Genomic DNA, 15,671 nt, shown 5'->3' with positions numbered 1-15,671 from the left:
GAATATCTCCCATCTCTCCGCCTCGCCCCGAACACATTCCACCAATAAATGGTGTACGGACATAGGTCCTGTATGAGTTGTAGGGTACTTCCGCTTCGCGACCCGTTTTGATCACGTAGAGAAACTGAACTCTATTGCCCACTGAGTAACTCTAAGCTTTTTTATGAGGCCGTACGACCGTGCGTAATGGCTGAGCGACAACTTATCATATCAGCTTTTGATGATTAATTGTGGAAAGCAAATTAAAGTGCCGAATACTCTATAAACAGTCTATATTATCAAAAAGTAATTAATTACAATAAAGTATAAACGAGTTCAATGGCAGACATTTTGACAGAGAGCAAACGCTTGCAACAGAGGCGCCACAGACAGTTGCCAGTTAACTCTTCAGGTTGAGCCTAGCTTTTCTACATTAATGAATCAAAATTATCACCATTAAATCGGAGTTAAGGCATTTTCTGAATCCTCACATCTATCATAATCATTCCTCTATTTGTTATATATTTACATAATCATTCATAATTCAAAAGGGATTCCTTTGATTTATTACAAGATATTTTTAGTGTAAGCTTTTACTGGAAGTAACTGATTACTGGAATTTCTGTAAATTTGTGTACTGAATTTTATAAGATCCTGATGCTGAGATTTGCTGAGATTGATTTTATAAGAGACTGATTGCTCGTCAAATCTAAAATTGTCAGATGCCACGTATTTTACGGGTGACCCCGTATTTTAGGGTCAAATTCAAATTCAAATTATTTTTATTCAATTAAACTTTTACAAGTGCTTTTGAATCGTCAAAATAATCTACCACTGGTTCGGAATGCTGTTCCTACCGAGAAGAACCAGCAAGAAACTCGGCGGTTGCTTTTTTCAAATGTACAATTTACAATAATATGCCATACTGTATACAAGCAATTGCAGCGCCGTGTATTGCTGGAGCGAATCAAATCCAAGCTTTTTTGTCATTTACATAATCTTCGATTGTATAAGCTTTTTTCAGGGGCATACTTTTAATAGATTTTTTAAACTTGTGTAAAGGCAAGTCTAAAATTGATTGTGGAATTTTATTATAAAATATTACACTCATTCCTACAAACGACTTTCCCACTTTCCTGAGGCAGAATAATACAGAAACCCGTATTTGATAATCATAATATAGCCTTTATTTACTGAAATGTCCAATCATTACTTTTATCTAATACTAGTTTTTCCATCTTTAGTATATATTTAATACGTAAACAAGACTTTTCCTATTAATAATACTAATTTACATTTATATTTATTTATTTATACATCACCACTATTTTTTTTTAATTACTAATTTTCATATTTTAATAGGTAAGTTTCTCTTTCTCCTTTTACATTTCGTTTCAGTACGCCCATTTTGGACGAAGGCCTCCTCCAGTTGTTTCCACATTTCTCTGTCTTGGGTTGCGTAATTATCATAATTAAATATTTGAGGTACGGAACCCTAAGAAGAAGATAATGGCATTGTGTAAATATATCGTTTTGGGAACAGCAACCCCGGCACGGGTTTCGTCGGAATCCGATAAGGGAAAGCGGGTCAAACGCGATTTCCAAGATTTTATTAGGCACCTACCAAGAAATCTGCGAGATAAAGACGACCGGCGCTAAATTAAAGTCCTTCCATCACTGAAATGGTGATACAAGGGCGCTGATGCTGCAGTACGAAGATGTGTGCGAAACAAAATGATGACGATGGAGTCCTTTTAAAAAGAGGGGTGCTATAAGTTTGACGTGTGTATCTGTGTATCTGTCTGTGGCATCGTAGCTCCTAAACTAATGAAACGATTTTAATTTAGATTTTTTTTTGTTTGAAAGGTGGAATCGACAGTGTTCTTAGCTATAATCGAAGAAAATTGGTTCAGCCGTTTGAAAGTTATCAGCTCTTTTCTAGTTACTGTAACCTTCACTTGTCGGGGGTGTTATAAATTTTTAATTTACATGTCTTGTCACCCTTTTATTCCTTCGGGTAACATAGGGTTGCAGCAGTTTTTTCCATGTCTCCCTATCTTTGACTGCTGCCTTGATATGGCTCCACGAGAGTCTCACTCTATTAAGGTCTGCTTCAGTGGACCTCCTTCAGATGTTGGTTGGTCTACCAGCTAGGTGATTCGCTAACTCAGTGTCTAACAATTAATAATAGCCACCTCGAGGTTGGTTGGTTCTACATTGCTGCTTCACTGGGTGATATCAAAATATTTTTTCATAGAAACCTTCAATTACTGTACAAAGTAGGTTTGTAGAAGATATTATATATTTAAATAAAGAATTCTACTTTCATCATCATTTCAACTCATCGCCGGCACAGTACTGAACACGGGTTTCCTCTCGGAATGAGAAGGGTTCAGAAGAAATTCTATTACTGCGGTAAACATTAGCAAATCGCACTTTCAAATGACATTTAAACTTAATTTATGCCATTTCAAACAAACTAATGAATTTTAAATTTAATTATCAAAGTGCACATAACAACAAGTACAGTTAAGGCCAACGCATACAGACGGAGTGGAGTGGAGGCGTCTTTTTGACGACTAAGCTTTACTTATGTACTTTGTCATACGGTTGAAATTAGTATTGAAAACAAAACACGGAGTATTATTACTCTAAGTGTGCGCCGCTATGCCAAAGAATATAAGTTTAAATTTTCTTAATTTACTATAGGCACACACTTTCCCACAATCACATCTGATGGGAAGTGATGGTACGGCATAAGGTAGAATGTGTTTGCCTAGAAAATACCTATTCACTCTTGATTTAAAGATACCCGGATTGTAATTGGTAGGATACACAGATCACGGAAAAGTAATCCAAACCTTAGCCATACGTAATATGAGGTCAATGATGACGCAAAACGTTTCATGCGTGTACATCAAATGTTGACGACATAAGGACGGAGACTCGCCCGATGTCTTGCGGTACGGTGACAAAAAGGTGAAGGGGGGGGGGGGGGGGGGGGGGGGTGATAAGATCGAAAATTCCTGAGCACCATTTCCGAAATGTATCCTATAAAACACCGACAAACCGGCAGCCTTATGACGGTGATCGAGGCTGAAGTTTTACCAGTAAAGGAGAAACTTTGCCTATAAGTCTCCTAGCTCGACGATCAAAGGTATCTAGAGCCGCTAGTTGGTACGCAAAGGAGCCATCATAGAGGTGACTGCAGTACTCCATGCGCGTTCCAACTTGTTCGTGACGAAAGACCTCGCGCCTGAACTCCACTCTATTCTGCCGGTGTGCATATGCCTTAAGCGATAAACATGAAACGCCTCAATGTCAAACGTGTGGGTTGACCCCTTGAATCGATGCAGGGCTGTGGGGGGAAATGGAAAAGTCTGAAAGCAAGTGGACGACTTGTCCAATGCTTTATAAAGACAGTATGTATGATACATCTTTGATAGCTTCTTGTATTGATGCCAGTTATTGATTGAAATAGGTTCTATGCATGGCCGTCATTTTGCAAAAAAATAATGGATACTACTAAGTAGGTCAAAATCTTAAAAGCCCTTCGTCAATTGTATAATAACCTTGACGTAACAAAATATTGTTTAATACAATATTCAATATGTACTGCTTTCTTCTTTTTGTTTCTTCTCTCTGGGTTGGTTTCCGCGTTTCCGTGTGTTGTACGTGCGTTGCCTCTCCCCGCCGAAGTCTTCACTCCAGCCATCCAAGCTCGCTCCGGAAGCCGAGTAGACGGCCCAGGTTGCCGAGGGCTTCTTTAAGTGAGGTTGGGGATCCCAAATGGCGCTCTTGTTGTTCTGCCACGCCCGTGCACTCTAGGAGCACGTGCGTCTGTGTTTCGTCGGCCTCCATGCAGACCCTGCACAAAGGAAATATTTACTGCTGTTACTAGTTCTGCCTGAGATAGTAAATAATTAACCTCTGAACAAATAGTCCACCATCTCTCGGTACAGAAGGGGGACCCCGATCCAATGATTTGAGCTAATGAACCGTGCCGACTTCCATTAATCTATGTAATGATTTTTTAAACACAATGCTTCTCAGAATGTCTTTTGTTATATGATACTTATTGGGATAATAGCGCCCTTGATATAACCTAATATGTGAGGTTACAGCAAAAAAACCGTCAGACTCGCGCAGCGAGGGTTCCGTACTCGGGTATTTTTCCCGACATTTTGCACGATAAATCAAAAACTATTATGCATAAAATAAATAATAAATCTGTTTTGGAATGTACAAGTGAAGCCCTTTCATATGATACCTCACTTGGTATAGTTATCTTACTTTGAAAATTGAAAATACTAATTAGTTGTTCTCATATGAACACATTTTAATGTTTTTTTGTGATGTAACCACAGATTCACGGTTTTTGGATTGAAAAACCTGACAAATCATGATTGTAGGTCAACGCGAAGTACTCTATAGGTTTTTTTGACAGACATGACAGACGGACAGATGGACAACAAAGTGATCCTATAAGAGTTCCTATTCTTTAGAGGTACGGAACCCTAAAAAGTGGCTCATCTTAGACATAATGAATGAATGAATGAATGAATGAATATACTTTTATTGTACACCACAAAATTAGTACAGAAAAACACATACAAATCACAACAAAATATAGGTACAATTTGGCGGCCTTATCGCTACCTAGCGATCTCTTCCAGGCAACCAAAGATGTCTAGTCTACCCACTTTCGAGTACGATGCAAGCATTCTATGTGGTAATAGAAGCCAGGCAAATCGATAGACAGGCAGATTTTTGCATTTACAATATTATTATGTACTAGAAGATGCCCGCGGCTTCGCCCGCGTGGATTTCGGTTTTTTAAAATCCCGTAGGAACTCTTTGATTTTCCGGGATAAAAAGTAGCCTATGTGCTAATCCAGGATATTATCTATCTCCATTCCAAATTTCAGCCAAATCCATTCAGTAGTTATTGCGTGAAAGAGTAACAAACCATACACACACACACACACACACACATACAAACTTTCGCCTTTATAATATTATAGTGTGATGTGATGTACGAGGTTCTTTCCGTTCTAAGGGTGATTTGGATTTCCTCAGTAGTGCGAATGTACTAGACTCTGCATAATAAACGTAGTTCTTGGATGGATTCCAGGTGGAACGGTATGAGGTGGAAGTGGACGAGACGCGCACCGCGCTCGCGACGGAGGTGTTTGGACAATACCTGAAGACGGAGGACTCGGAGGCGGTTACTGACGTCGTCTCCTCCGATGTGGTGGATGACGCCAGCAAGCTGCTTGAAGGTAGGTCACTCACTTTAGAATGGGGAGGGAAGAAATGGGACGAGACAGCACTATGCTCGAGCTGCTTCTAGGTAGGTCATAGCAAGAGATGAAGTGAAGTGTACGACACTTGTTGCGTTTACGAGGGAGGTGTCCGGACAGTACCGAAGACTGAAGACTCGGAGGTGGTCACAGATGTCATCTTCTCCAACGTGGTGGACTACGCCAGCAAGCTGCCCGAAGGTAAGTCACTATAGCGGGGAGGGACGAAGTCGGACGAGACAGCACTATGCTCGAGCTGCTTAAAGGTAGGTCATGGCAGAGAGGGTTGTAGTGAAGTGTATGGGACTCTTTGCGTATACGAGGGAGGTGTCCGGACAGTACCGAAGACTGAAGACTCGGAGGTGGTCACAGATGTCATCTCCTCCAACCTCCTTACTCATCATAGAATCTTTTGAAAAATCGACAATTTTTGCGGCTTATGGCTTTGGATTGTATGATTGCATGGCCTTAGTCATCTAACTAAAAGTTCCAGAGAATCACTTGACTTTCAATTACTAACTTGTATTGTATTCTGTTTCAGCCGGCTCAAAGGATATATTCATCGAGTGCATACGATGCGTGAAAAGTTTCCTAGCGGGGATCCCGTTCGCGGAGTTCGAGCGGTCGATGTACTTCCACCGGTACCTGCAGTGGAAATGGCTGGAGGCGCAGCCGGTGACGCAGCACACCTTCCGCATGTATCGAGTGCTGGGCAAGGGCGGGTTTGGGGAAGTTTGCGCGTGTCAGGTAAGTGCTTCACCTCAAGAGTGAATAGGCATCTTCTAGGTAAGCGCACTCATTCTTAGGCTGCATCATTTTTTTTTTTTTATAAAGAATATTAGCCATGTTTAATGACTAATATTCCCCTTTCCTCTCCAACTAAGCGTCAGGCTTGTGCTAGGAGTAGGTACGACAATAGTGCAACGGGCGGGGTTTGAACCGTCGACCTTTCGGTTTTCAGTCCACTCCTTTACCGGTTGAGCTATTGAGGCTCTAAATAAGATTAACTTAAACAGTACTAACAAACTGCCGATAGATACAGTAAAATAATTGTTTTTCTGTCACTTGGTGTACTATATTTACGTTTATGAACTCAGAATTTTTTCCTCTTTCATTTAATATCCCAGTCGACACAATAACAAAAAAATTTTTTGGAGATGTCCTTTTATTTTGGATGTAACATCCGTCAGGTCTATTTTTTCGTATAAAATGTAGCCTATATGTCACACGGACCATAATAACGAATCGATTGACACTTCATTCATCACAATTGGCTCAGTAGTTTAGGAGCTACGGTGGAACACACATAAATACAAACAAACCTACATACGTACATACTTCCTTTTGGCTTTGCCGTAATCGGGTAAAAAAATGGAGTTGCATCTCTTGAATCTAATCCTGTCTAAGCCTGTCTTTCCTATCCATCGAATACTAGTCATACCGCACCGTATTCCAAGCACACTATACCCGAAGACGACTTGTTTTACTGTGCTCCAATTTAGGGCTCTCTTTATTTAGGGTGTACTTCATTATCTCCCTTAGCATACAATCTTGACATTAAGAGGTTTTCTTAAAAAGAGTTTTTAATGTCTCCAGGTCCGCGCGACGGGCAAAATGTATGCGTGCAAGAAGCTAGAGAAGAAAAGGATAAAGAAGCGCAAAGGCGAAGCGATGGTGCTAATTGAGAAGCAGATCCTGCAGCGGATCAACTCGCGCTTCGTCGTCAACCTGGCCTACGCCTACGAGACCAAGGACGCCTTGTGTCTCGTGCTCACTATTATGAATGGTGAGTACTCCATACAAGCAGCAAGGCACTGCTCGATGAGAAGCAGATCCTGCAGCGGATCAACTCGCGCTTCGTCGTCAACCTGGCCTACGCCTACGAGACCAAGGACGCCTTGTGTCTCGTGCTCACTATTATGAATGGTGAGTACTCCATACAAGCAGCAAGGCACTGCTCGATGAGAAGCAGATCCTGCAGCGGATCAACTCGCGCTTCGTCGTCAACCTGGCCTACGCCTACGAGACCAAGGACGCCTTGTGTCTCGTGCTCACTATTATGAATGGTGAGTACTCCATACAAGCAGCAAGGCACTGCTCGATGAGAAGCAGATCCTGCAGCGGATCAACTCGCGCTTCGTCGTCAACCTGGCCTACGCCTACGAGACCAAGGACGCCTTGTGTCTCGTGCTCACTATTATGAATGGTGAGTACTCCATACAAGCAGCAAGGCACTGCTCGATGAGAAGCAGATCCTGCAGCGGATCAACTCGCGCTTCGTCGTCAACCTGGCCTACGCCTACGAGACCAAGGACGCCTTGTGTCTCGTGCTCACTATTATGAATGGTGAGTACTCCATACAAGCAGCAAGGCACTGCTCGATGAGAAGCAGATCCTGCAGCGGATCAACTCGCGCTTCGTCGTCAACCTGGCCTACGCCTACGAGACCAAGGACGCCTTGTGTCTCGTGCTCACTATTATGAATGGTGAGTACTCCATACAAGCAGCAAGGCACTGCTCGATGAGAAGCAGATCCTGCAGCGGATCAACTCGCGCTTCGTCGTCAACCTGGCCTACGCCTACGAGACCAAGGACGCCTTGTGTCTCGTGCTCACTATTATGAATGGTGAGTACTCCATACAAGCAGCAAGGCACTGCTCGATGAGAAGCAGATCCTGCAGCGGATCAACTCGCGCTTCGTCGTCAACCTGGCCTACGCCTACGAGACCAAGGACGCCTTGTGTCTCGTGCTCACTATTATGAATGGTGAGTACTCCATACAAGCAGCAAGGCACTGCTCGATGAGAAGCAGATCCTGCAGCGGATCAACTCGCGCTTCGTCGTCAACCTGGCCTACGCCTACGAGACCAAGGACGCCTTGTGTCTCGTGCTCACTATTATGAATGGTGAGTACTCCATACAAGCAGCAAGGCACTGCTCGATGAGAAGCAGATCCTGCAGCGGATCAACTCGCGCTTCGTCGTCAACCTGGCCTACGCCTACGAGACCAAGGACGCCTTGTGTCTCGTGCTCACTATTATGAATGGTGAGTACTCCATACAAGCAGCAAGGCACTGCTCGATGAGAAGCAGATCCTGCAGCGGATCAACTCGCGCTTCGTCGTCAACCTGGCCTACGCCTACGAGACCAAGGACGCCTTGTGTCTCGTGCTCACTATTATGAATGGTGAGTACTCCATACAAGCAGCAAGGCACTGCTCGATGAGAAGCAGATCCTGCAGCGGATCAACTCGCGCTTCGTCGTCAACCTGGCCTACGCCTACGAGACCAAGGACGCCTTGTGTCTCGTGCTCACTATTATGAATGGTGAGTACTCCATACAAGCAGCAAGGCACTGCTCGATGAGAAGCAGATCCTGCAGCGGATCAACTCGCGCTTCGTCGTCAACCTGGCCTACGCCTACGAGACCAAGGACGCCTTGTGTCTCGTGCTCACTATTATGAATGGTGAGTACTCCATACAAGCAGCAAGGCACTGCTCGATGAGAAGCAGATCCTGCAGCGGATCAACTCGCGCTTCGTCGTCAACCTGGCCTACGCCTACGAGACCAAGGACGCCTTGTGTCTCGTGCTCACTATTATGAATGGTGAGTACTCCATACAAGCAGCAAGGCACTGCTCGATGAGAAGCAGATCCTGCAGCGGATCAACTCGCGCTTCGTCGTCAACCTGGCCTACGCCTACGAGACCAAGGACGCCTTGTGTCTCGTGCTCACTATTATGAATGGTGAGTACTCCATACAAGCAGCAAGGCACTGCTCGATGAGAAGCAGATCCTGCAGCGGATCAACTCGCGCTTCGTCGTCAACCTGGCCTACGCCTACGAGACCAAGGACGCCTTGTGTCTCGTGCTCACTATTATGAATGGTGAGTACTCCATACAAGCAGCAAGGCACTGCTCGAGGAGAAGCAGATCCTGCCGCGGATCAACTCGCGCTTCGTCGTCAACCTGGCCTACGCCTACGAGACCAAGGACGCCTTGTGTCTCGTGCTCACTATTATGAATGGTGAGTACTCCATACAAGCAGCAAGGCACTGCTCGATGAGAAGCAGATCCTGCACCGGATCAACTCGCGCTTCGTCGTCAACCTGGCCTACGCCTACGAGACCAAGGACGCCTTGTGTCTCGTGCTCACTATTATGAATGGTGAGTACCTACTCCATACAGGCAGCAAGGCCTCGTGCTTGCTGTTAACCTGGCCTACGTCTACGAGCTTTATATCTGGCAGGGGCTGCCACAACTCGTAAGGTTGAAATCTTTAAAGCGCACTTTGACTTTGCTTGGACTTAAGTTTCAGTTAAAACGAGACAGATTTATGCCAGCGGTATAACGTTGTCTAGCAGGCACGTCTAGTGTTGGGTCCCGACTATGCCTGCGTAACAGTCTGGCCCGCGCTGGCTTTCTCTCTTATTGAGAGTTACAGCCCGTTCCCACTGGTCGGCTGTCGGACCCGGATTTTAATCGGATGTTCCAGTGGCAGGAAATTTTGACACAAAATCGGTTTCAGATAAGTGTGAATAGTTTCATATAGAATGTTCTGCCATTGGAACATCCGATTAAAATCCGGGTCCGACAGACGACAAGTGGGAACTGGCACTTAGATTATTATTGATTTTCTCATTGGCGTTTCCAGGTGGTGATCTCAAGTTTCACATTTACAACATGTGCGGTGCGGACACGGGGCTGGGCTTGGAGCGTTCGCGGTTCTACGCCGCACAGGTCGCCTGCGGGCTGGAACACCTGCACAAAATGGGCATCGTATATAGGTGACAAACTTAAAATATTACTATTATTTGATATAACTGTTTATTTAAAGGTGCTTCTCTGTCCACTTTTTCTTTCTTTTTATTTATATTGTTACAACTTTCTGGTACAAATAAAATAAAATAAAAAAAATAAAAAAAAAGGTAACAGTATTGGTAACAATTGCAAAGAAATTCTTTGCAATTAGGCATTGTAAGGTCTACATCTCCTGAGGATGCTCTGGTATCGGGGCGAAACGTGCGTTGAGTGGTTTTGAGGTTTGTGTGGTGCTGCGTGGTGGTGGTGCGTGTGGCTTGCTTGGTGGCTGGCTTTTCCTGCATGTTTATCAGTGGGAGCTTATAGCAAATTAAGCTTTTGGTTCCTTGTATATCATGGACTTCCGCAAAATAATGCCTGCTTCTATACTACATTTAAAACTAGTAATGAGTCTTAATGAATGTTTCCAGGGATTGCAAGCCAGAGAACATTCTCCTGGACGACGCTGGCCATGTTCGGATATCAGATCTGGGGCTCGCCGTGGACGTGCCGGAGGGAGGAAGTGTACGTGGAAGAGTCGGCACCGTCGGCTATATGGCACCTGAGGTGAGGGATATATAGCGTGTTTGATAAATCATAATATACAGGATGGCTGGAGATGTGACGTCTAAAAGAAAAAATTTAACCTTAATATAAAAACCTTAATATAGGTTTATTTGATATAAGCTGTCTCCAAAGTAAAGGGATGACTTTTTTAATTCCAAATGAAATCTTCAAATTATGAATAATTCACAACAACTTAAAATGTACTTCAGTACTCTTGAACAGTCATTTTGAACTTTCGATATTTAGTCATGTTCCATAATGCCTACGTAAACCGTAAATTGTTGGGCAACAGTTGAGTTTATAGTTACAGAAAGAAAAAAACCACCGACGGATGAATAATATTGAAAAATCATAAAAAAATTCATATATCCTAAACTATTAAAAATCGCTGAACACACATGGGGTTTTCCCATCCATTTCTTGATTACTAAATGTAATTCATTTTCCATTCATTTCTTGATTACTAAATGAAATCCATTTTCCATCCATTTCTTGATTACTAAATGAAATCCAGTTACCAACCATTTCTTGATTCCAAAATCCATTTTTAAATCAAAGGTAGTTGAAGTTATTTATTTATTGGACTTATATTTTTTAATCAAAATTGTGATTGATATATTTATTTATTTACGCAGGTCATAGACAACGAGCGATACACCTACAGTCCAGACTGGTTCTCGTTCGGCTGCCTCGTGTATGAAATGATAGAAGGGCGAGCGCCCTTCCGAGCGAGGAAAGAGAAGGTCAAGCGGGAAGAGGTGGATCGCAGGGTCAAGGTGAGAATCCGGTTCGAAGGACCAAAGTTCTAGTACACTCTGAACCCTAGATGACAGCTAACTATTGAGTAGTTACGGTAAAACAGGGCAATGTGAGCTTTATACCGTGTTTCTTATGGTAGAGTTTTTAACGTTGAAGTGTGTAATTAAATATTGAGTTTGTATTGAGTAGTTTGAGCTCTCCGTTGACAGATCAGTCAGTCAGTCAGTCAGCTTTTCCCTTTATATATTATACAGATTTATAGATTACATAACAGCAGTAATTTTTATCACCCACAGCACGAGCAAGAGAAATACTCGAGCAAGTTCAGCGAGTGCGCGCGAGCATTATGCTCGGCGTTACTGGCCAAGTCGTCAGCGGCGAGGCTGGGAGCGGGCGGCGCGGGGCGCAGGGGCGCGTCGCACGTCAAAGCGCATCGCTTCTTCGCGCGGCTCAACTGGGCGAGGCTTGAGGCCGGCATGGTCGCCGCGCCCTTTGTGCCTGACGTGAGTTATGAGCTTTCTGAATTTCTTAGTAAAAACCGGTCAAGTGCGATTTAGACTCGCACACGTAGGGTTCTGTACCATCAAACAAGGCATCTAACACTTTCGTGTAGAGCACTGCAAGTTAATAACAGACTGCACCATCTATATGTGATTAAGCAAATTAAATTTTTAATGAACATATTTTTTTGTGTGATGTAACCACAAATTCACGGTTTTCTGATTTTTTCATTTACATGTGCTATAAGACCTACCTACCTGCAAAATTTCCTGATTACTACCTAGTAATCATGAAGTTTGGTAGGTAGGTAGGTCAACGGGAAGTACCCTATAGGTTTTCTTGACAGACACAACAGACGGATAGACTGACAGATACACAACAAAGTGATCCTATACGGGTTCCAATTTTCCTTTTGAGTTACGGAACCCTAATAAATGTTTTTCGACTTTCTAAAAATTGGAGAAAAACCCCAAAAATTTATAGGCTTTTTAAAAATAGTGTACATGATAAAATACTAAACAACTAAATTTATAAAAAAAATGAGTTAATAAAAACTATTGTATTACTTTCAGCCTCACGCAGTTTACGCTAAGGACGTGCTAGACATCGAACAGTTCTCAACAGTCAAAGGTGTTAACCTGGATGCAGGGGACGATACCTTCTACGGGAAATTCAGCACCGGCTCCGTCAGCATCCCCTGGCAGCGGGAGATGATCGAGACTGGCTGCTACACCGAGCTGAATCTCTTCGCCACAGGTGAGCCGGCAGCGGGGTTTTTATAAAAAACCGGTCAAGTGAGAGTCAGACTCGCATACGAAGGATTCCGTACCACATCATACAAGGCATACCTAACACTTGTATGTAGTACACTGCAAGTTAATAAGGAACTACGCCATCTATATAAGATTTAGTAAATTAAATTTGTCTACGGGAAAAGCACCGGCTCCGTCAGCATCCCCTGGCAGCGGGAGATGATCGAGACTGGCTGCTACACCGAGCTGAATCTCTTCGCCACAGGTGAGGCAGCAGCGGGGTTTTTATAAAAAACCAGTCAAGTGAGAGTCAGACTCGCATACGAAGGGTTCCGTACCACATCATACAAGGCATACCTAACACTTGTATGTAGTTCACTGCAAGTTAATAACGAACTGCGCCATCTATATTATGAGATTTAGTAAATTAAATTTGTCTACGGGAAAAGCACCGGCTCTGTCAGCATCCCCTGGCAGCGGGAAATGATCGAGACTGGCTGCTACACCGAGCTGAATCTTGTCGCCACAGGTGAGCCAGCAGCGGGGTTTTTATAAAAAACCGGTCAGGTGTGAGTTAAACTCGCGCACTGAGGGTTCCGTACTCGGCTATTTTTTCCAACATTTTGCACGATAAACCAAAAACTATTTATACATAAAAATAAATAATTTTTTTTTTGTCTGGATGTACAGGTAAAGCCCTTTCATATTATGATACCCCATTTGGTATAGTTATCTTACTTAGAAAATTGAAACATATTTTAATTTTTTTTAAATGATGTGACCACAAATTTACGGTTTTCAGATTTATTCCTGTACTTGTACTATAAGACATACCTACCTCCCAAATTTCATGATTTTAGGTCAACGGGAAGTACCCTATTGGTTTTCTTGATAGATACGATAGACAGACAGACGCACAACAAACACTATAAGGGTTCCGTTTTTCCTTTTGAGATACGGAACTCTAAAAATCTTGATTTGTAAAAAGGTAGTATAGATAAAACTATCTTTTATTGCAAAATTTTCAATTAAAAAAATCTTTGTATTAAAAGTGGTATGAATTATAAGCAAACATATGAAAAATAATGTTTTTCTTGTTTTCAGATGAGGAAGGCAAAGAGAGTCAGACGGCAGACCTGCAGCTGGTGCCCACCAATGAGGTGCAGGAGGAGGAGACGGGCTGCTTCATGTTTGCTAGACGGGTGGGAATTTGTTTGGATATCTTTACATTAGCTCTACAATCTACATGTCATCATCTCAATCAGTGCTGTACACTTCTGGCCACGAGTTTTGTCTCAGATTGAGAAAGTTTCAGGCCAATTTTTGTTGTGGTCTAAATGCAACAAATTCGGTTTTCGAATATTTTTTTCTGGTCAAATTTCATGATTCTAGCTAGGTCAACGGGAAGTACCTTATAGATTTTGATTCCCTCCAATTGGCAGACACTACAGACAGCCAACGAAGAGATCCTGCCAAATTTTATTCCAGCCAAATTTCATGATTCTAGGTCAACGGGAAGTAACTTGTAGGTTTTGATTCCCTTAAATTTACAGACACGATAGACACACAGACAACAAAGTGATCATAAGATCACTTCGTTGTCGGATTCCTAAAATTCCTTCTTTCCCTTGATTTCTATAAAAAAACTTAACCATACATATAGCGCCCGTTTAATTATTCCTAGGTGCTGTGCCCCCAGAAGAAAGTCCCCGCACGGCTCCGGCCAGTGCACGTACCGGACCATTTACTCCGGCCGTCTTCCCCCGCGCCGCCCGCACCCCCCGCACCCTCGCCCCCCGCGCCCGCGCCGCCCGCCGCCGCGCCCGCCAGCTGACCAAGCTCGCCTGCCGACAACGCGCACAGTACTATTCAAGACGGGTAAGACGGAATGTAGTGACGGATGGTCTACGATGTCGTTGGTAGGGTGGTTTTGTGAGATTTAGATCGTTCTTTTGACATAATTTTACAATTATTGTAGTCTGTGAAAATGTTTAAATGATAAAAATTTCGCGCTCGCTGCGCTTGCACTATTTTTTTTTTGTTCAATTAACTTGTTTACACTATTCCGTCGTCGTTTTTTGTTATTTACCACTTAAGCTTATTTTCCCCAATATAATGAAAAATTTGATATACGAAACATACACGTAGTTGTTTGTCCCAACTTAAACGGTTTAATAGATATTCGTTTGTCCCTATTTAACCGGTTTATAGATGTTCGTTTGTCCCAATTTAGCTGGATTCATCCAGTGAACAGTCAAACGAAAAATAGAAAGACGTCTTATTTTTATATCGCAATGCTTTAACCGTTAATTAGCACAATTATTTTAAAAAATATGACCAAAATCTCCCAAAACTTACCCCCATCTGTATTTATCCCACTACCCGCAAGTGTCAAAGAGCAAGCAATTTAATCAATTGACTAATTAATAGCTATCCCTTCGCGGAGTTAGCGCTAATGTGCACCTTTCTTTACATTATTATAATGAATTTTGTATGTTTTATTATGTACGGTGGATAGGACTTTCTAGTCTAGGAGCTCACGGTAACATTTCTATGAGTGCTTGATAAATGGTTGAAGTTTGGTTGAACGATATTGTTCATTGATAAACTCCTTAAAAAGAGTTTGTTAAACAAAAAACGCACTGAATTGAAAACCACCGTTTTTTTTGAAAGACGGTTAAAAACGTAGATATACATCTATATAAATAATATTGGACTAACTTTTTTTTAATTAAAACGTCATAAGTGAAGCTTTTACATGATCTGAATCCTTTAATGTCTATCAGTTAGTAATTAATCTAGCACGGCGTCTAGGCGTAATGTTACTTTTACCTAGATATAAACCGGCAAAAAAGAGTTGACTTTTTTACAGCAGTATTACATATTTATCAGTGCATTTATTATTTCTACTTCACAAACGCATTTATATTAATTGGTAATAGATTAATTACTAATACTTACATTTAATTAATGTTATTAAAGTTACACTAATGAAGTGAATGATTTTCATT

At 42.4% G+C, this 15,671-nt stretch overlaps 1 protein-coding gene across 3 annotated transcripts in view; it reads left to right on the top strand.

Annotated features, from left to right (window-relative positions):
- The window catches only part of LOC123877788 (G protein-coupled receptor kinase 2), a 54,620-nt gene that overhangs the window by 31,504 nt on the left and 7,445 nt on the right, over nt 1-15,671 (top strand). The window contains exons 4-13 of one of the 3 annotated variants that reach the window (XR_006798679.1): nt 5,096-5,261; nt 5,824-6,029; nt 6,879-7,068; nt 9,936-10,068; nt 10,513-10,648; nt 11,284-11,424; nt 11,704-11,910; nt 12,481-12,664; nt 13,765-13,862; nt 14,345-14,713. Coding sequence is in view for 2 of the 3 variants with exons in the window: in XM_045924680.1 (XP_045780636.1) it covers nt 5,096-5,261; nt 5,824-6,029; nt 6,879-7,068; nt 9,936-10,068; nt 10,513-10,648; nt 11,284-11,424; nt 11,704-11,910; nt 12,481-12,664; nt 13,765-13,862; nt 14,345-14,494 (1,611 nt within the window). In the remaining variant the exon portion in view is untranslated. Of the gene's footprint in view, nt 1-5,095; nt 5,262-5,823; nt 6,030-6,878; nt 7,069-9,935; nt 10,069-10,512; nt 10,649-11,283; nt 11,425-11,703; nt 11,911-12,480; nt 12,665-13,764; nt 13,863-14,344; nt 14,974-15,671 lie in introns of those variants that run through there. The other 2 variants (XM_045924681.1, XM_045924680.1) reach the window with 2 other exon arrangements.

Source organism: Maniola jurtina, chromosome 24 (assembly GCF_905333055.1).
Source record: "Maniola jurtina chromosome 24, ilManJurt1.1, whole genome shotgun sequence".
NCBI lineage: Eukaryota > Metazoa > Arthropoda > Insecta > Lepidoptera > Nymphalidae > Maniola > Maniola jurtina.
Note: the sequence above shows the minus strand (reverse complement) of the source record. Positions and strands in the feature narration are given on the sequence as shown.